Genomic DNA, 23,770 nt, shown 5'->3' with positions numbered 1-23,770 from the left:
TTGTACATTTTAATATATAATAACTCTTAAAATAATTAAATAAGTTGATTTTACATTTCTACTTATTTTTATGTTCATATATATGTAGGATTAATTAGAATTAGATTCAATAATTGGTCAGTTTATCTAAGTTTGACATGATACAGCATGATTGTTTCTGTTTTATGCGGCCTTAAATTCACTACTCGAAAGGAAAATAGTTATGCTAATAAAAATCTAGTGAACATAATTTTCATATTAATTTAACTACAAAATATCTTCCGACGTCCATGGGAAATTTTCATCTTACGTTAGTACTAATGAGTATAAGTTTTTAACTATAATATCAATTTTAAACTTCCAAAAGTAAAAAGATGTAAACTTATCAGCCGAGTCAATGACGGTTTTTCGCAGGTAGTCCATAGAAACTGATCCAATTTTGTCCATTTTTTTGTAATTTTTGTTTTTTAATAATCAAAATCGGAAATATTTCAGAAGGGGATTTTTTTTATTGTTTAACAATTTGTGTGCTAAGGAAATAAGGTTCTTTGAAAAAATGGTTCGTGATTAATTTTCGCCTTAAGGATAGTCACTATAAGTAACTAGAATTTACTTTAGTTTTAGTTAGTTCGTCTAGTATACAATAATAGTTACCGCATCGTTTTCAAAAAAAAAGAGCGATTTTAATGAAAAAAAAACTAATTTTAACAAAAACCGTCTTCTTTTCATAATATCTTAAAAATTATTCATACACAAATAACTTTAGACGGCATAAGATTAATTTTAATTTTGGTGGAAATAGCACTTAAGAAACCCATTGATTTCATATAAAAAACCATAAAATATATCTGATTTTAACCTACATAAGAAATTTTTATGAAGTAAATAACGACTATTCTTCAAGCAAAAATTAATGCACAAAATATTTTTCGTAATAAATCCGCTTAACAACTTATTTCCCTATATAAATAGCATACATATTTTTTAAATTTAAAAAACATATACCCCATTCTCGAATGTTTCTAATTTTGAATGAAATTTTAAAAAAGAAAAGAACATAATCGGGCTCTTTTTGAAGATTTTCTCCGAAAGAGCGTTATTGACTCGGCTATATAGTGGGTTGAAAATTTTCAATTTTATTTTAAATAATACTTCATGTAACTCAAGATGTGTGCTTGGCACTCAAAATTATGAAAAACAGGGGAATCCAAGAGAAAATTTTACTCCAGTGCAAATAGACTAATTATTAAGGAATACTATTCACGCTAATCACTACTTTTACTAAATTTAAGCTCTCCATATAAGGACTAAGCTCAGACAAATAATCTAATAATAATTCGAATAATATAATATTTAAATAAATAATTAAAAACTTAACATTAGTGTATAATTTGGGCACTAACTTTTTTTCAAAGTCAGTATATTATTATTGTTATAATTCCAAAAAAAATCCGTAAAAATACAAAGAAACAAAATATTAACGTGGTAAAATCATAAATAAAAACGCACCTCAACGCGGTTGATTTTTTCACATTCAAAATAGTATGAACATAAAAAAAAATATGAACTTCGAATATCCACGAGCCACGACAATCATAAAATTACATTATTTAAAGTTATCGTTCTACCACCTACAAAATACTGTGAGTTTCCAAAAAGCTAGAGTAAAATCATCTCTGTTATCAATGACCCCCATATTGAAATAAAAACGGCCACTTGATAGCTGAACATGTCGAAGATTAAATATATTTCTATAGATTTATATATTTTCTTCATTGGCGACTTTCGATTGCAACCGTTTCAACTAGTTTTTTTTTTAAACCGATATGAATAAACTCGATATCACGGATTAGGCCAATTTTTAATGCCAAGAAGGTGAGCTTTAACACAGGGTAAATAACGTAATAGTTTTGATATGAAATACATTATTATAACAATAATTTTCTATCACACGTATTTGCGAGATCCTCAACCGATGGTCCACTTAGCAGTGCCATGCGCGATAATTACATAAAAAATAAACCTCTACACACATTTATTTAATACACATATTGAAATTTGCGCGATGCACATATGATATTGGTTGAGAAACACGTCTTTATACAAGAGTTTATAAAAAATATATTTCACATTGAAACAAAACTTAAGATTTTCTATAATATTGAACTACGATTGTCAATGCCTCAAGCAACCACCGTCTTGGCAACCTTTAGAATTTGGTCCACAAACAGAATGATTTTAAAACTTAATTTGTAGGTATATCGTAATACAAAATTTGATGCCTGAAAATCTCCTGCAGCATATGATTGTTTCTATATGTCAACAAAACGATTTCAATCGAAAGTTCTCTGTACCGATGCTATATAGTATCTATTCATTTCTTTAATAATAGTTCTACTCACTAGTCTAGATATAACTGTTATGAATTTGATTATTCTATGATATATCAATGCAAATTTCATAATCTATTACATACTAAAGTAATAATAAAATATTATATAGTTCACAATTTAAACAAACAAAATTGCATTTGATTATACAACACCAGAATTCAATAGAAATATATAAATATAGATATAGCCATAGAATAAGAAAACCCTCACACACCACGTAATTTTGAAAAGAAGGCTCAAGATTAGATAATTTAAGTTAATATTTCACATGAATGTAATACCATATAAATGAGAATTATAATTAGATCTAATCCTAAACCATTATATTGAATATTTTAAGATTCGATTCACACAGTAACTTACTGTAAATGCCCTCGCTACAAATGTGTTAAGTAAAGAATTTATTTTATAATAGTACATAACATTGAATTGATCCCAAAGTTTTCAAAATCATTATCTAAATTTTTAGTACTTAATATAAGGAAGAACAATAAATATTTATAAAGAGAAGAACTTTTAACAGACCCTGTACCGGCTCAAATCTCGCAAGGAAAAGTAGCCATTAGTTAAGCTTGTCAAAAATCAAAATTACATATTTCCATCAAGTGTTTGGAGTTGTATGTATTACATATTAATATATATAGAAAAATATGTTCTGTAATGTATTATTTATACTATAATAGAAAAGAACATAGACCACAAGCCCACATAATTTTCTGAGATTTATATGAAACAGCATGATTTATATTCAATGCAATGTATCTATATTAATTAACAACCTTAGGTAAATGCTATTCTTGAATTGTATGTTTGAATACATAGCTGCATTATACAGGGTGTCTCAGAAATCAACGCCAAGCCAAAACAAAGTGACAGTATCGTGAAAAAAAAATTAGAAAAAAATGCAGTTTGAAAATTATGAGCTTTTAAGTACAACCTAGAGCTTTAATCAACTGTGACCATCAATTAATTATTGTTGTTAATGATTTCTATAATTTTTCTTCGGAATTGTAACCCTGAAAAACATTTCTAGAACCACAAAATAGGGTTTAAATAATAGACAACCAATATAAATGTACTGGAGCATTGGCTACCTCTAAATTGTACTTAAAAGCTACTAAAACAATCCATCAATACAGTCAACAAGCTTTAGCTCGAAGTTGACTTCTGGGACACCCTCTATGTATGAAAGAGTATTCTCATTCAAGATTCAATAAAAATTATAGAATATACATCATATTTAGTATTATGACCTCAAAAATTATATGGGCCTAAAGTCTAATATTGTAATCAGTTGTCTTATCATAACAAAAGCGTATAAAAAAAAAACATGATACAATAAATTGACTGTTTTGGCATGGTCAGATGATACAATACTTCATCATTTTCTTGCATCGGGCAAACACTTTCATCACCCTTTTATGTAAACTCATCATTCAAAAATGATATAAATCACTTATCCATCAATGAATATAGGTTTACATATACAAATATAATAACACAAACACATTCCAAGTAGTTTATGTGCAACACCAAAATTTATACAACACTGAATCGAAAGAGAATTTATCACAATTATGTTTTAGCATTTGATTGTCAGCATTTTTATGGCTATTTACATATCAGTGTACAATCTTTGATTATAATCTTATTCATCATATAAACTTGAGACCATACATAAAAAATATACAACAAATAAGTATGACTATTCATGCACTGGGATATATTTTTTATCAACCTAACGAGTTTTATGATAGCAAAGAATATGCTCAAGAAAAACTGAGAAGTCTTCAATTTTGAAGCGTGAATTAAATTAACAACACTCTATCTGGTTTTTGGTAATGTACACATTTAAAATGGTATCAAAACAAAATTCTAATTATGTAAGGTACATCGAGATTAACCATCAAAACCTTTTGCTATATTAAATATTTGATTTATGTGTTTGTATCATTTTATAAGTATATAAAATATATATATACAGACAACATGACCATATGTATACATAAGCCTATAAACACTTATACATATTATATAAGCGCATCAAATTTGCCATTATGTACTAGGTACAAGTATACTACAATAGTTGCAATAGGCATACTAATATATATTTATATATAATTAATTTCCAACCAAATTTATGCTTACTCTGATTGTCAATATAGTAATAAAAAATATCATATAACTAATGCACATATCTTAAATCTATTAAAATTAAAACAAGTACTGGGTTGTATCGTGCACCCAAACAAATCAATTAGCAAATTCTTCAGTAATACTTGTAATACAAAACTAAAAGATAAATTATCAAATCAAAATATCAATGTATGACATCAAAAACACTAATAATAATAATACTCCAATTATCTGCAATAAAAATAAAAGGTAATATATAATACTAACTTAACAGCCTGATATGCAATATAAGCTGCCCAAAATTGATACTTAAAAGTATTCCATAGAAGAAAAAATTCACATCTCTGTAACAATATTTAAGTATCTTTTGATACATCTAACTTTTGTCATGTATCTGCTTTGAATTTAATTAAAACATCAGAGTTCTAGGGATACACTAGATTAGCTTGAGATTCCAATAAATTTTTCTGATTTAATCAAATTTTCTTATAAGTAGGATCAAATTAAATTAAACTCATGACATGATGGTCATGATAAGGCTTTTCAAACCAATAAAAGACAAAATAATCTATTATGAATCTTGTGAATCTCAAAAGCATGAAATCTCGGCTATCACATGTTTACTGATCACAACAACAATGAATATCTCATAAGCACACAATCGTATGCCTATAATGAGCTGCTGTATATTGCTTTGTACATAAATGTTATTTTGTTTAAAGCAAATCGGATATTATTTTTTAAATTTGTACCACACCCAAAGGTAACAGAACCTAACTGACAACATTATTATAAAGATATAAACAGTAAATAATTCATTATCTAATATTAGCAATATAAACAAAATATATATATACCTCTAAGACAACGCTATTTTCAGCAGATCGTGTCAAATTCAACAAAGGATATAAAACTGTAATTGGGCCCACAACAAGGACTAGTAGTCCTCGAGAGTATAATCATTAATTTGTCACATCTTTCATTTTCAAAATATTCATATTCTAATGTTGAAAATATATTGATTTTTCTACTCATATAGTACAATAGTCTAATACTGGAATTTTCTTTATATGTAAATTACATTTAAGCTGCTTCTGTTAAATAAACAGATATATCTTCTCAAAATGTACAAATTACTTTTTATTGATCATCTGTACTAATATTAATTAACTTATATATATAATTTTTATTTTAATATCATTAACGCATGTTTCATAAATTAATTTTATGTAGTTTAATAAGCTTTGCCAACAAAACTTTATTTCACAAATGTAATTCCTACTCATGGAGTACCGATTCACACCATTATTCAAATCGGAATTAATTTTATGAATAAAGTATGTGTTTGGAAAAGCAATTGAATTGCATGTATATATACAAACAGTATATATCATCAAGCAATATAGAAACATTTCAAATATAATCAATTTTATTGGAAACAAAATATAAACAAACTAAAACAATATTATATATCACCTGATATAAATTAAATGCACAATGCACCGGCGTACTGTTGACGTCATTACACATGTATATTTGAGATTTCGAGTCCTTCACTTAATTCTTTTTCAAACAGTACGATTTGAATTTATGTGTATACATACATGCATATATGTATAATTACACATATATGGAATCCCCCATATCACAATTGGGTTTATTATTTAATTTCATATAATACTATTTATACCTCCTCTAATGATTCATCCAAGTTTTATATAATTGACAGTGTGTTAGCGTCATATGCCAAATATAAGCATATGATTACATTTTTATTAATATTAAAACTTTAGAAATATTCAATACTAATGTATACTACAGTGGTCCTTATTATTCGATCAGTATATATTTATATTTAATTACAGCACCGAATCTCTATGTTTATCAATGAAAATATTTTGCACATATTTGAAATTCATATTCAATTCATGTAGGTTTTAAATAAAATATATCGACAATGAAGAGTTTTAGTAAAATAAATCAGTAAGAATTCTATTTCATTAAATAAAAAAGTAGTTATGCTATTCTATAAATTAATTTGTGATAACTTAAAAAAATTCATAATTAAAAGCCTCAATAATAAAACTAAAATGTGAAAATTCCTTCACTGATTAATGAGACATAGAGAAAGTTTAAGGAATAAAATCGTCCCTGATGTTCAGTTAAACCCTGATTATTACAAAACACTTATTTTAAGATATTACAGATATTGAATCATGTTTTTAAAATACTTTGCTGGCGCACGTGGTATTTGCACATGAGATATTTTTTCAATATTATACATTAATATGTATGTATGTATCCACAAAAATATTCAAAAGGATTTGAAAGTACTATTTATTTAATGTTTTTTAAATATCTCCTTAAATATTAGACTTACTGAAGCTAACTCTCAAATGATTCGACTCGGACAATTGATGGTTGTGCATCTTGATCAATGCAGCTACAGCTTCCTCCACCGAACCTAACTGCAGCAGGGCCATTTTGCGGTCTTTGCTAAATTTCAAAAAAGTTGACCTTAGTAAATTATATTATAATATATTATTTATTATTATTATATTTAGTGATTATTCTAGTCTAGAGGCATGAATGAAAAGCAAATAATCTTATTATTATCCATTTTTTTATAAGTTATTAGTTAATACTTTAAGAATACAAAAATTAAAATTAGCCAAAAAGTTCTAATTCTAGCAGGTGATAAAGTAGGGGGTCTCAACAAAAATTGGCACGTAATAGCCCTGTTTTCAGCCCTCCAAATAATCAGATAAAAATAAATATTAATATAGAATAATGTCGTAGTCATATGAACTACCAACATGTTAAAAAAAAGTCATGAGAAAGCAAATGTCTGAATAAAAAAAAAATAGAATTTTTTTGATATTCTTAATTTTTTTAAATAATAGTAAAAATTGGAATTTGTGTATGATCATAGCTCAAACTGAAAATCCTATAAAAATGGCTTTGTTAAAATTTGAAGTAAAAGATGAGAAATCGCAGATATCGTATCAAGACAAGACAGTTTCAAGAAACATCCTTTTGTATACACATTCTTGAATAATCAAACTTTGAAAATATATTTAAAAAAAAAGATTACTTAAAACTTCTATACTAGAATACTGCCAGAAGATACTTTTTATAAAAATTACGACTGCTTTGCAAAGCAATAAAACACATAAGATATAAATGGAATTGAAAAATAGCAATACATACGGGAAGAACTTGAAGGCCTTGATTGGGAAGTTGTTCCTTACGAAGGCTTCGCGTATTTCCTCTTCTGTGACTGTAGAGCTTTATTTAAAAAAAAAAAGTTAATATAGTGTTTTCAAACGCTTTTAAAATAAAATTTATATAATTACGGAATATTGCTGAGATGCAAAGTCGCGCTTGGTGGGTAAATGTTCTGGTAATTCTTCGATCCCGGCTTCTTGAAGCGATGCAGCGTACTCTGCGAATAATCCCGTGTGAGACCAGCATCAGGCTGACCTTCTTTCGGCAACTGAACACTCTGGTGCTTGCTGCTCATCACTCTCATTGCCTTCCCATACAGCCGCAATTTGTCCAAATGGGTGATTGCTACGAAAAATGTAATAATCGATGATAAAATCATCGAATTCACTCGATCCATCAGATTCCATGAAAATTACATAGATTTAATTTATCCACAAAATATATCTATGCAGTAAATTTATGCTTACAACTATCAGTTTTTTCCAATTACCACTTGAATTTGAAGTCGTCAAAATTGTAAATATCGATCCTCAAAATTCTAAGTGTTTTTTCAGAATTTTAATTTTCAACCGCTACGGCAGTGTTTAAACGCAGAAGTTACGTTAAACTGACTGCTGTACGGAACAGCAAACCGCCCAGAAGCGCTACTGAACGGACCAAACATAACAACATATAATCATTATCAATAAAAACGTATTTGAAAACTAAAAAAACACATTTGTAAAGTATTATAAATTGCAATTAGAGTTCCCAATAATTTAACTCAAGGCAATAAATGTCGGAGTAAAAGTCGAAATACTGGATGTCATGTGTATATCACCAAAGATTTAAACCGAGTTTTCTTTACAACTTACCCAGATGAGCCTGATGGGGCTCAGCCAGTTGTATAAGAGCAGAATCCTTCTTGTTGTACAGTATTTTGACTCGCTGCACATCTCCGTACACTCCTAGTAAAAATAAATAAAAATGTTAATATGTGCAATTTGAAAAGATCTATTCGAAGTGCAATAGTGTCTAAAAATTAGAATGTTTTGGTAAAACTCATCAGTATACACTATTAAAATCAAGAGATTCCAAAAATTAGATAAAAAACATATATTCAAATTAATTATAAAACATCAATATAAATTATTAATTATTAGATAGAATAATTAAAGAAAGATTAAGATTAAATTAGTTTTTGCTACTTGAGATATACGCGTTCAAGTACCGATCTAATTGTAATTCCTCAACGTAATTAAAATGAAATTATAAACTTTAAACATTTGGACTTTCAAGATTTTAATAGACAATGGTAAAGTATAATTTTATACATGCAATACTAGATTGCACATATTGTTGGATAACGTGTATTTTGGATTTTTCACTTCAGTTCTCACACCAATAAAAAGTGCTTTAACAGAAACAAAACTACATCATGTGAGATGATTTGGTGTTACATCAAAATAAAAAATAAAATAAAAAACAGCAAAGAATTTTATGCATGCGATATTGTAAAAAATAAATTTGATATATCGCATACTGAAAAATCCAAAAAAATTATTTAGAAAAGTTTGAGAATTTTCAGAAATCTAGCCAATGAAGATGAAAAGGTCGATAGATGTAACAGAGCTTGTACTTCTATCCGAAATTTGGAATATAAAAAAATTTAATAAATCTTTACAGCAATTTGTCAGTGAACGGCGTTGCAGCAAAATTACCGTTAAATTTTAGTTTTATTATTGGGACTTAATTTCGAACATTACTACTGATTTATTTAATTTAAAAACGGTTAATCTGATACTTGCGGATAGATTTCTGAAAACGACCGTTATAAATTGAAAAAATATGTATTCACGAATTTTTGACCTATTATCTTATGTAAATATCCAAAATCAAGTAATCAAATTGAAAATTAAAAATTATAATATAGTCATTTTATATATTATCATTTCTTTTTATAAATAACTATAAATAAACTTTAAAATTAATAATCCATTAATATACAGTGGTTTGCAAAAAAATATATTTATAAATAACAATCATCAAAGAAAATAAAACAGCTAAGAGATAGGATTTATGAAAAACAAAATTTACAATGAAGTGTTTTTAGTGTCATATCAAAATACTGTAGCAACAAAAATCCAAATAGAGAAGAACACGAAAGCACTAAATGACATGAAATAAAGCTTAAAGAAATCGTAAGATGCAAAATAAGACAAACCACTATATATAAATACACCGGCTCATACATATGACAAAGGATCATATACATGTGCAAGGTGTATGCGCAGATCATAATATAGCATATAGCATATAGACAAATATATATATATATATATATATATATATATATATATATATATGCATATAAATATGTAGCTACATACATATGCATGTGTCAACTTACATATACATTATTTCAATTTTCGTGAATATGATGTATACGCAAATAAATATGTATATATGCATATATGTATATATGTACACATAAAAGTATTTTCTCTACTGAATATCACACTTATGGTGTAAGTTTTGTAATCTAACATTACAAGCCGGAAGAAGAATTAATAATTTGTTATAAAAGGTGATAGAGGTTAAAATTAAATTAAAATAAATAAAATTAATACAAAGAAATACTTTTATGTGATGAGTATACAAAACTATAATGATGCTATTTTAAAGGGAACACCAAATACTGTTCTACAATAGCTTGAAAAAATGTTTTTCTAATCATATTTTGAAAATGGATAAATATTTTTTTTAAATTTTGAATCTGTTATTTTTTAAAATAGCATCACAACTCTAGTATAAATACAAGTATAAATAGTAAACAAGTAGAATGTAAATGTGCACACGTACCGAATAGGGTAAAGAGAGCATCAGGGGTGACCATCTACAGAACAAGAACACGACAGTTAGCGAGACAGTAAGTTAAGCTAATGATTACAAGTAGAAAGGGTTACAAAAGTGACTTATAGATTTAGGAGCAATAGGTCCATGTCCAAGTCGGCACTGAGTTTAAACACAAACGCTTTTCATACGTTAATACAGTGTTAGTAGACGAACGATCGATAGTCACTTGCAGCTAATTGTGACATTCACGTTCGGTAGTCAATTTTACAAAAAAAAAAAATGCTTGAAAAAAATGCCAATTAACATTCTGATCGGTTTAATTTAAATTTTATCAATTTAAAAATATTTTATCAATTAATTCATAATACCAAGACGTCGAAATCTAGTCAGTCACTAATTAAAATAACATGATTACTTATACTAAATTTTGTAAATTACACACTAATAAAGCTTTGGACAAAAAAAAACAGTTGTACTATATTTTATATATTATATACATAACTATACGATGATCAGTTAATACTTATTCCATGCAATATTAAACTAACTACGTTCGTATTTTATACTAAATATTTCAATATCGTAGTGTGAATAAAATTTACAAACATATTTTTTTAATATTGGCAATTATATTTTTTATAAATGATTATTTTTCTAAAAAATAAAGAGTAATTAGAAATGAAATCTTTAATAAGAAGAGATTTTAACAAGAATTGGAGAAGAAAGTAAAATATCTGAAAGGAGTCAGTAAATATAAAGAAATCTGAAAGAGTCAAGTGTATGAAGTAAAAATCCTCTTCAACTCCAGAGATGATAGGCGTACAGTTTAGGCTTAACTTGCATACGCACCTCGTTACGTGAAAGTTATTAGAGATAAGTATCATGCGGATCGCATGCGAATAAGCTGACAACATATTTCGGTAGACCGAAAGAAGAAATATATCCTAAATCGGAATCCTAAACTTATAAAGTTGTACTTTATACAAATCGGTTATAATATTATGAAACAATAATCTAGCTAATATTTTTGGCAAGAAAAATAGTAATTTCTGAGTTTGGATTCTTCATATAAGTACTCCTCAAAGAAACATAGACGCTTACACGAACAAGAACTAGTAAAAGCGTAAATGAGCAGATCTACTTAATAAGCAAGTGATCAATAATAATTTCTTGTAACTTTTACAGTATAAAAGAGTTTGTGTTTATGCCGAAAATGCCAGGTGTTTTAATGTATGAGTCTGTCGATGGGAGCTATTTACAATATGCTTAAATGAATAATATAGTCATATATAAACTAATGTTTTCAAATTTCAAAATATTACGTAGTAAAAAATAAATATTGTAACATCAAAATATAGACTGCTGTGAATCTCTAAATAAATTTATCTAAGTTGTAAAACGTGTATTATTTTTAGAAAAATATTTAATTTTAACGTTAAATCGATTTACATCAGATCAGTAAAATAATCTTCAAATTTAATAATAAAGTAATTCCAATAGATTTAAGTAAATTAACCAATTCAGTACTATTTAAAAAAATATTAAAACAAATTTAACAAACTATTTTTTGTTTTTCGAAAACTATTTGTAATCTATTAAGACGTCTTGATCTAATATAGCAAATTAATATTGAAAACAATTATAAGTGTTATGAAAACTTAAAATTTGAAATGAAATGGTGTAATACGTACCTCCTCATTAAGGTTCGAAACGAGCAAGACAGTCGATATTCCTCTAAGAACTGGAGGTGTCGTTGCAGCGCCTAGCGCTCCTCCAGCTAGAGCGAAAGCACCGCCGAGAGTGCCCAGACCGCTCGGAAAGCCGCCAGCTAAAGGTGACCCTAAGCCAAGGGCAAATGGAGGTAATACACCAGGACCGGCTGTAATTAAAAAAGAAATCGCTCGTCAGGTATGGAAAAGACAGAATAATTTAAATTCATCTCTATGAATGAGGAGCTAAACATTTAAAAGTTTATATACATGTAATTAGTAATAAATTAAGCTCATAAATAGTTTCAACATAAATGTCCATAAATTCTATAAAACTCTTTTATAGAGTGACTGAGATATTTTGTTTGCAAACCACAAACCCAAAATTACTTGCAGCACTATCGATCGAGTAGCGCCGGAACAGTGACGTACTATATCTAACAGTACAAATTCAATGCCGTTTTACGTAGTAGTTTAATTTTTCTGTAGATGCTACTATTTCAAATTTATCATGATTGTACCTAAACGTTCTCTGCCAAGGCCAGGCCGCTGTCCAGTTGCTGCCAGCAGCAAAAGTTCTCCAGACAGTCCACCTGCACTGACCAACCCGCCCATACCAGCGAGCGGGCCGACAATTTCTGGGCCGTTCTCTCCGGCTGGCAGTGAAGGATTTGTGTAATCTCGCGATTTATCGTTATTGTATTTAACATTCAAAGCAGGCATCTTGCTGTAATCAATACGCAGTGTGCAGCATCCGTTGTAAATATTTTGGCCGTCCAGTGCCTGAAAAATAATGAAATTTTGGTTTTAATTCGAAGATATTTTTTAAGTTTTAAGTTATAATCGATAAAAACATACCGTTTTCGCGTTATGTGCCGTTGTTGCGTCGGGATATTGGATTAAAGCTTGGAAAGAGTCTGAAAAATATAAATTAATTGAACAATTTTGAAAATAATACTGTTCGCATATGAGATCTTTGTAAACCAAACAAATAAATAGATCAATATCGGTTGGAATTAACATTGATTCATTTGCAAATACGTACTATTTTTGGTAAAGGTGACTATCTTCAAGACTTTGCCGAATCTCTGGAAAATTTGATGCAGTATGTCGAGTGTAACAGGGTATAACAAGTTTTCAACTATGACTCGCAACACGGTATTAGGTCCACCTACAACACCGGCACTACCATCCGGTAACGGAGAACCAGCTACTGATGGAGCAGGGAACGCCTGGACTGCCTGTAAGGCAGCTTGAGCGGACGCGCTCTGAGGATAAATAAACTAGAACCAATCAGAGTGGGATTTTCACACTTTAACGTAATGACATATTTATATGATTTAGCTTTTTTCACAAAATACAAATACTTTCATAGTAATTGTTACTATAAACTTATTATGCACTACATATGCAATCATACAAAAATAAACAGTAAATACCTGAAGATCAGAAAATTATCAGAAAATATCATTATCATTTGTATCAATTGTACCCTGCTGGTTGGCATTATGACATGTACATATACCGATGCACGGTATATAACCAGCAAGGTACAAGAAAAAAATTAAAAATAATAAATAAAATAACTTTCATTATACTCTTCATTAATTAATTAACTCTTTAAACTTACGGCATTGGAATGGGTCTTGTCCGTTTTCAATTCGGTGTGATTTGAAAACTGAACGTACACGGCGCGACCACGCAGCTGTGCCGAGCAGTTATTGAAATAGGCAACCATAGCAGTAGCAGCATTTTCATCAGACATTTCCAAGAACGCCTGTAATTAAAAAAAAATATACGTGTGAATATTTGGAATCAAAATTAATCATTTATGAACTACGACTTTGTAGGTTAGTACTTATTAATTCTGATATGTGGTTAAAACTGTAATTATGATCAAATATATTAAAAATACACACACACACACATATATATATATATATAGATGTGTGTGTGTGTAGACAATAATATATATATATATATATTCAATAGATAAGTCCTGGATTTTTTCAATATATTGATTGTTTCTTTTCCGAACAGTAAATCCAATAATAAAAAACAATTTGTTTTTTGTATAATTGTGGATACATTAATATATAGATATGTGCATATGTATGTATGAGTATGTAAGTGTGCATATACATGTTCATGTATGTATGTATATATATATATATATATATATATATACATAATATTTCTCAACATTTACTAAAGCAATATTTTTCCTTTTTTCGTAAATTACCAAACAAGAGCCATAAAAAATCATTTTTGCCAAGAGTTCCGTGCTTTGTCCTTTACATCTGGCAGACAGAAATCCATATCAGTGTGTTTAAGTCTTGTGTAGTCGTAACATCTACAAATATCTTCCAAAAAAATCGAGTGTTTTTAACAAAAAAAATATTAGTGATATGGATATATAAATTATTACAGGTAAATAATTTTCGCTTCTCAATTTTATATAAAACCTTTTTTAGTTAAGTCTTATTACTATCTATCCGGTACATAATCCATTCCTTTATAACAAAATTTTTTTCTAATTAATCTGTATTGACCATTGTTAATTAATGTTAATCAGTATTTTAAAAAACATTGTATTTGACAGAATAAACCTGATGATGGAACGTACCTAGTTCCGAAACGTCGTATTAAACATCTTCAAAAAACAAATTGTTTTTTATTATTGGATTTACTGTTCGGAAAAGAAACAATCAATATATATATATATATATATATATATATATATATATATATATGTCTATATATATCACTGTCTATATTCTTCCCTAATCAGACCTATTCAGGACTATTGTTCAATCGTCTGGTCTCCAAACACTGAACAATTGAATAAGGTGCAGTATAAGTTTGAGAAATATGTGTTGAACTTTGCCTACTATAAAATGCTATGAGAATGCAACGCTGATGACATCATAAAGAAAAGCAGTAATAACACCTTTACCGCGCGTAGAAAAATCACGGATTTGCTCTTCTTTTACAAGATAGTAAACGGCTTTATTGAATCACCAGAACTCTCAGCAAAGATACAATTTGTCATTCCAAGGCCAGGACTTTGATCCAATAGATTAATGTATACAGCAAAATCCTCAAAAAAGTACGTGCACAATAGCCCTTTAAATAGACTAGCCAAAGAAGTCAATCAGTATTGCGGCAGTTTGAACTTTTTCGATATGCGTCAACAAAGTTTTGAGGCCATAATATTTTGTGCAATTAGTTTTATCACCAAAGTCATATTATTTAACCAAAGTATTATTTCATGTTACTTAATTATCATAGTTTTTATAAAGTCTACGTGTATGTATGTGTATGTATGTATATGTATGCGTATTATATGAGTATAAATGTATGTATATCTGTATGTAAGTAGATGTATATATATATATATATATATATATATATATATATATATCTTATATATAAAAATGGATCGCAAAATGTGTTGGTAAGCGCATAACTCAACAACGCCTGGACCAATTTGGCCAATTCTTTTTTTAAAATGTTCGATGAAGTCCAAGGATGGTTGTTACGGCGAGAAAAAAACGAATAATGCCGGGAAAACCCTAAAAACAGCCCTTTTCTTCTTTAATCGAGTAGGCAACGCAATTTGTAAAAAAAACAATGATCTTTGTCATGACATTTTGTGTAGTTTTTGATAATCTAATTTTGAATATATTTATATAAACATAGAAATATCTTTCTATTAATCAAGCTATATTGACAGCCAAAAACATTGATGTAAATTAATTAAATTTCAAAATTCAAGAACAAATTACAGGCGAATCAGTTGATTCGGCAACTAACCAAGACGTCCCACCGGAGTTTTTAAACTCGCTGATGGATTTGCTAGGATTGTCACCTCACAATCTTCAGTAAAAGTTAAAAAAAAAAATATCGACCAACTATATTCAAAGGATGGTATTAATTTAGAAAACCCATGTTTCTCACATGGAAAATTGTGTGTTGTTTGTTCCCGTATTGGAAAACCATCAGATTTGTTTGTCTATGCGCCAGGTAATCAAAGCACTACAATGAAAATTGAACTGATTTTTGAATTATGATTTACATTATTAAAGTTACTTACTTTTAAATGCTTATAGTATTTTATTTAATTATTTTTAATTCACACCGAATTATTACCAGGGTGACGGTTCTGTTCAGGATAATTTTTTGCAAAGAATAGAAAAAAGGTAGGCACAAAACACCGCCACATTACAATTTTTTTTGACAGGACGAAGTCTGTCGGGCCGGCTAGTATATATATATATATATATATATATATATATATATATACGAGGTGTGTTCAAAAAGTACCCGGAATTACTAATAATTAAATTTCGCGGGTCTGGAGTGTCTGATTGTCAAAATTTTTTTTTTATTGTGTTGGTATACATGCCCCTAAAGTATGATGAAATTTTCAGCTATATTCACTGTTTACTTTGTCTGTGGTAGTCGCTAAGGTTCGACGTGTTTTTCTGAGCTCGGCGATTTTTACAATGGAAGAATTGAAAAGTCAAAGAATTTGTATTAAATTTTGCGTAAAAAATGAAATAAAGTGTTGCAAAGTGCAAAAATTCACCAGATATGGCTCCGTGTGACTTTTTCCTATTCCCAAAGTTGAAGAGACCCATGAAAGGACGGCGGTTTTCCTCGATTGAAGAAAATCGCTGAGAGTGCTCAAGGACATATCAAAAAGTGAATATCAAGGGTGCTTCGAAAATTGGAAAAAACGCTGGCATAAGTGTATTATATCTGGGGGGGACTACTTTGAAGGGGACCACATTAATGTAGACGAATAAATAAATATTTTTTTGAAAAAACGAAAATTCCGGGTACTTTTTGAACAGACCTCGTATATATATATATATATATATATATATATATATATATATATGCAAAAATTGAGTGGATCACGTATTTCCTATGTGTATTGAAATATTTTTTGATGATGTAAAAATTACGATCCAGACAGAGTATTATACATTTAATACGATTTGAAATGTAAGCAAAAACCTGTTGTATTACGTAGGGATGCAAAATGTCTACGTCATTATTTTTATATTATGTATTTTGTTCAGCGGTTCAAGCGTCGCGCTTACATATTACAACCGGCGAGCATATACATTTTAGGTAAAACAACACTTGGAAAAGAAGCACGTGATACAACTGCTGATTTATCATAACGCTGTAAACGAATGGACTGCATTTGTATTTCCTAAACTTAAAATCTTCTCATGGTTGGTGTTTCTCTTTGCATTCCGTGATCGTTCTAGCGCGAGGAATCTGAATAATTCATTTAATTTTTGCGAATTACGTAAGCCTTCCATTATTGATTAAGCCGCTCGACACGAAATGCGGGGCTGAAATAGGCTGGCAGGCAAACTGCGTTACGGCGCTTCCGGAGCCAGAATCCGCTGCAAGCCGGCCGACCGGCTCTAAGCTAAGCCCGACGGCTACCTCTACGCTCCGGCCCGTGGCTCATGGTTCGTGGCTTGGGGGGCGTCGGGCCTGTCAAACGGGTTGCCTGCCACAGATGAGCCGAGAGCCGTTACGCGCATTTGGGATCCGGAATAATATCGATCGAAATTATGTGTGCAATCGCGAATAGCTTATTTGTATGGGATTAACCTTGTACTATGTCACTGGACCTCTGAAATCCAGTTGAGGTTGGTACTGCAACCGTAATAAATGTAACATTAGAAAAGATCAATCATAACATGAACAATTCAGTTAGCGCATTTAATCAGGATTGTAAAATACTAAAATACTTGATAGTTTATATAATAAAAAAATCGGACAAAAAATATACTATTATCACCTCGTTTGGGCTTGACGTCGAGTTCTGGGACACCCTGTACAAATATAGTAAAAAGGTATTTTAAATTTAGTATATCAGTAATCTTTCAATACAGATTTTGTAAACACAGTAAAATTGAGTACAAAACGCAGTTTAACATCAATTTTAATTGCTATATTAATTAAATCAACTAACTAAGTTCGCGTAATTATAAATTTTGGATCGGTAAAATCATCAAATAATAAATAAATAGAAAACCTATCAAAAACTGTCTCTAAAAATACATCCCCTAATCTTTATTAACACGGAAGCAGCATGTCAATATTATTTGAAATATATTTTACAGTACTGACAATTTTACATCATAATTTGATAATTTTGTAATAACCGATCAAATTATTAACTTGTTTATGAAATAGACCAGAGACCTCAATCATTGATTTATCTGCCAAGTTAGCGCCCCAAGCCTCGCTTTATAATTAATTAACGGATATCGAAGCGCAGGACTAAGTTTGCATAACAGTTTTCAGTTATGTCACTATTTGCTCAGAAAGGGGTATAAATGTACTATCCATTAGTTCTGTATAACTTGTATACCTGGAGTTAAATTACAGCAAATCACTATAATCATACTCGCATCGAAATCAGAGGTATTCAAATTAGAACTATCATGTAATCTGACACATCTCCTATACTTAGATATTCAATTTATTATATGTAAGTTGACGTATATACACAATTATGACTGTTTCCCAAATACATTAAAAATTAAAATAAACAAGAAGGACACAGAGTTATGAATTATGATGATTGAAGTAAAATTTTGAGTAAAAAAAATTCAACTTAATCTTTAGTGAAGAAAAGAATAATGAATACAGCTAGAAATGTGTCGAGTATATACAAGGTTCAGTATAAAGCATTGGAATGCCATAAATTATTTTCTCCATTTTTATAACAGTATTTTTACACCCCTGTCAATTTCACCCTATACAGCTTACGCCTCACAAGCTCACTGAAAATAAGTGAAAAACTACAATAGATTATCACATGACCGTGCAACATTTAGGAAGTGGAATAATACCAAAAGCATGAATGTAAGGTTTATTGTTATGAACCCATTATATACCGAAAGAAAATAGTATGTTCGATTCTACATTGAAAAAAAAAGATTAAAATTTACTGCTATCATTTTATTTGTTTTGATAATAATGTTGAAGTAGAATTAAAAATTCTGAAGAGCGGTTTTATTTATTAAATCAATAAATTATATTGTTATTTATTTTGTATGTACCACCATTTCAATTGTGAAAGAACGCGGTCGCGATAAGGCAGGAAAGCAGACAGAGTTCCATATATATTTGGAAAACGCGATAGAGTTCAGAGAATGTAAGCGAAATAACTCAACAAAACGCGTAATAGAAAATCGACGTGAAGATCTCTTATCTGATATTATGCGATGTCACCACGGGAGACGGTTTCCATCTCGAGTCATCTATTTTCTTCACGATTTAAGTGCACTCAAAGCAAAGACATCGTTTAAAAAGTTAATTAATTTCTCATTGTCGTGCCGAAATAGCTTACTGAACCAACTTTTCTTGAATAATCGACATATTTGTCAGCATTCGCAGAAAATTTGAATGTACCGAGAATCCAATGACTATCGAGATTAAGAATCAAATACGGAAACGTAAGGACCAAATAACAATTGAGATTAATTATTTGGATAAATATTATATGAATAATTCCTGGATTTTTTAATAAATTGATCGAATAATTAGATTTTTGCAGTTGTTTAATTACGTCGTTTCGGGAATAGATACGTTCCATCATCAGGTTTTTTTTGACAAAAATATTTTTTATGAAATAATAATATTATTGATAATGAGAATGAATTATACATCTTTTCTGCAAAAAGATAAAATTATTAGTTAATTATTAATAATTATTAATTACTATAGAAAAAATTAGAAATTGAGAAACAATATTAATTAAGATCAAATATGGGCCGTTTTCCTCTCGTCAATGTGCAAAAAATAAAATAATTTTCGCTTTGGACCTTCCTGTATATTTGCCCTATATCTGTGTGACAAAATTCCAATACAGCCATATATCAAGTCAAAATTTTCAAATATTCAATCATTCTTTTTACCATTTGACACAAAACTAGTGATATGGATATATAGATCAATATTGCAGGTAAATAATTTTTGCTTCTCAATTTCTAAAATATTTCTACATAATTTTATCCTTTTGCAGAAAAGATACATAATCCATTCCTTTTTTAAGTTTTTTAAATATTACTTTTTAAGTTTTTTTATCATCATTATTAATATTGTTATTGCACAAAAAACTAATTGTTGAATATTTATTAACTACTAATAAATGAGTAAACTAATTGTAAAATTGACTAATTGTTTAATAATTTTAATTAAAAATCTTGATCAAAATTTATCTAAAAGTAGTTTGCATTAACTACATCTCTGAAAAAAAAAATGGAAATAACTTAATCATTTTTTATAAGAAATTATACAATAAGTAAATAGTTAAAATTATATAATTATCAATAAAATATTGTGAATTTTATATCGAATGGAAAAAACAACTACTGAGTTGTTTTTTCCAACATGCCAATGTAGTGTACAATGTCCCTTTTCGGCCGACTATTGTAAATTCATCAAATTTACTGAATGTCCTTTACTGGACAGTTGTAAATAAAAGAGTCAATAATAAAAATTAACTACATCTCACCAAGTTTGTAAAAATGAAGATAAATTTTTAAATCTTATAGATATATAATTCCAATTGAAGTAAATTATCCTACCAAACGGTCTTTAGAGTGTATTATTTAGCAATACAAAATGAGTATTTGCACAAAAAATATTTAAGAAATTAACTTTAATTCGTGCTAGTCTGCGATCCCAGTCAAATTACACAGGTAAGCAAACCGAGATTTATTTTCTACTATATATACTTCTATAGAAATAATCCATTTTCACCGACCTGATTTTTCCCTTTGAGAACCAAGACATTAGTGACACGGCCGAATGGGACACCTAAATGGACGATCTCAGCTTCCGATGACTCAGCGGGTATGTTACGAATGTGAATAACGCGCGAAGGTTTGTTTGTGGCACCTTCCAATTTCACTTTTTTCGTCGCCGAATCTTGGATATTGTTTTCGGAAGCCGGAGCCATAATAGCTGTCTGCGCTAACAGTTCGTCACTACCTCTCTGAAAAGAAAAATAAAACATTAATAGATATAAAAAGTAGACACGTGGAATCAAAATACAACATGGGATATAAGAAATTGTAAGCTTACAGTGAATGAAACGTGATGATATTGGTTGGAAATTTAGTAGAGTATCAGATCAAAATATTTTCGCAGCAAAATTGAAGTAAACCGAATTGAGCGGATTAATTCGAAACTTATCGAAATTCTGTTCGGTACAATGGAAGCATTGAACCACAACCCTAGAAGTAATAATGCATAAGCTCTATACGGAGCTGACAATGGGACAGCGAACGCAACATAACGGATATTATATTAGTTTCCGGTCGTTCTATTGTTCAATGCCCTCTGTGCCAACACATACGGAACCCATCCAGTCAGTCAGTGTATGGAGACATTAATGAATACTAATCAATCTTGGTAGTCATCTACGAATGAGACTGAATTTTTCATTTGCATTCAATTCTGACCTCAACTATTCGCGATACAGAATATTTGATCCGAATACAGGAGGATATTGACATCATCAACTTGCATCTATCTAAAATAATCATAACTACTCATTTCACATACATAATAACTCAGTTTATACATAAATATTATAATGCATATGGTTCATATCACATCATTATATAGTGTAAGCAATTACAGACTACAAACCCTCATTTGATTATGTCCTATAAAATTACGAATGATTGCGAATTAATTAAACATAGCCAAATTACTATGACAACTGTACAAGATATTGACGTTATTAACTCACTTCTAACTAAAATAATATTAATTACTCATTAGATTTTTTTTAATTACACAGGTCCACAAAAAAAGTTGTCTATATTTAGTATGCGTTTTGGCATATGTATGAGAAATCATATACCAAAAAATCGGAAAAAATAAAAGAACGACAAAATCTCCGATCTGGTAATTCTTGTCCATTATAAATAAAATCTTATAATTTCGGTCGCTTCTTTGCCCTTTTTACCTTAAATTACTATTGAGTTTTAATTGAATGATATATAGAGTGTTTTTGTATAATTCAGCAATAATTTGCAAACGTATTTATTCCCGACTGACACTGGGTAATCTGCAAGCTTATTTGCAATTGAATATCTAAAAATATGTTGCAAATTTTACTGCTGAAATCTAAAAATTCAGTAGATCATTTTAAGTGAATACTTAAGTCATTTAAGGTAAAAAGGACCCCAAATTATAAGACTTTGTTATCCAGAAGAATTACCAGATTGAAGATTTTTTGGTTTTATTTAATATTTTTCGATTTTGACCCCAAATTTTGACTTTTATGAGATACGTTACATTGGGAAATATATGCCGCACATTATAATAGGTTCTATAAGCTGTTCTGATAATTTTATATAACTACATCAATTTTTATACGTGGCAAACGCACACAGTTGTTCCAACTCCATGATAATTTTTTTATAATTACAATTTCTGTAATATTGATGATTTTTTGATACAGCAATGCCGATAAAAACTATTTTCACTTGGACAAATATTGCTCTGTTTCCAAATGAAAACCGATGTCACTACTACTTGACATACATGTTGACATATATGTTTATACATAAATATTATTTTATAATTATAATGTAATCATAATTATAAGCTATATGGTTTATATTATTCCATAGTATTAACAATAACAGTTTACATACCCATATTTTCCACATGTTTCAGGAAATTTCAAAGAATTGTATATAAATTACATTACTAAAATTGATCTGTTTTTATTTATAGGTAACATCACCGAAATGTCATGTTTGGTCAAGACCATTATCATGGCATATAGAATTATAAATGTCATTTTTAAATATAATAAATCTAGTATGTAAGAATCATAAAAACGAATAACACATTACGCAAATATGACAAAATGATACAGAAGATTTTCAACCGAAACAAAAATATTAAATTATTAAAAAATAAACTATTTGAAGATGTTTATGCATATTTGAGATTATAAATGTGATCAATATTATCGACGAACTAAAATGTAGTAATGCAGTAACTGTGTAAATCTTATACCATAAGTAAAAAAAAAATATGGTACAATGGTATTTACAGAATTGTATATATGATTTTTTTAAATTCTATAGTATAAGCAGTTGATTGAACCCCCATTTGATGATATTCCAGAAAATTTTGATAGATTGTATAACCAAATTCTTTTGTTTTTTACATACATCACCAAATTACTTTAATAACCGATGTAAATTTCATATTATCAATGTGATAAATGTTGCCATCTACGAATTTAATTCTTGTTTTATGGGTAATAATTTTTATAGCACAATATTTACAGTTTTGCACAAATAGTTACAATGTGTTGATATAACAGAAAAGATAGTACTATTAAAAATATATACGTGTATGAAATTCTATTCTATCGCTAACGGTGATAGAAATTAAAATCTTCTGTTAGTAATTACA

The 23,770-nt window shown here is 29.0% G+C and overlaps 1 protein-coding gene across 1 annotated transcript in view; it reads right to left on the bottom strand.

Annotated features, from left to right (window-relative positions):
* Nucleotides 1–6,576: 6,576 nt before the first annotated feature.
* LOC113376778 (polypyrimidine tract-binding protein 1) overlaps nt 6,577–23,770 on the bottom strand; it is a 114,372-nt gene continuing 97,178 nt past the window's right edge. The window contains exons 3-13 of the mRNA XM_026616832.1: nt 21,090–21,320; nt 13,911–14,057; nt 13,326–13,563; nt 13,139–13,197; nt 12,802–13,063; nt 12,263–12,450; nt 10,578–10,611; nt 8,591–8,683; nt 7,865–8,081; nt 7,719–7,796; nt 6,577–7,004 (exon numbers count right to left, since the gene is read on the bottom strand). Of these exons, the coding sequence (XP_026472617.1) occupies nt 6,872–7,004; nt 7,719–7,796; nt 7,865–8,081; nt 8,591–8,683; nt 10,578–10,611; nt 12,263–12,450; nt 12,802–13,063; nt 13,139–13,197; nt 13,326–13,563; nt 13,911–14,057; nt 21,090–21,320 (1,680 nt within the window). The 3' untranslated portion in view covers nt 6,577–6,871. The remainder of the gene's footprint in view (nt 7,005–7,718; nt 7,797–7,864; nt 8,082–8,590; nt 8,684–10,577; nt 10,612–12,262; nt 12,451–12,801; nt 13,064–13,138; nt 13,198–13,325; nt 13,564–13,910; nt 14,058–21,089; nt 21,321–23,770) is intronic.

The sequence above is a fragment of the Ctenocephalides felis genome, unplaced genomic scaffold (genome assembly GCF_003426905.1).
Source record: "Ctenocephalides felis isolate EL2017-DRISC unplaced genomic scaffold, ASM342690v1 CF-g0.4_SCAFFOLD_01886, whole genome shotgun sequence".
Lineage (NCBI taxonomy): Eukaryota > Metazoa > Arthropoda > Insecta > Siphonaptera > Pulicidae > Ctenocephalides > Ctenocephalides felis.
Note: the sequence above shows the minus strand (reverse complement) of the source record. Positions and strands in the feature narration are given on the sequence as shown.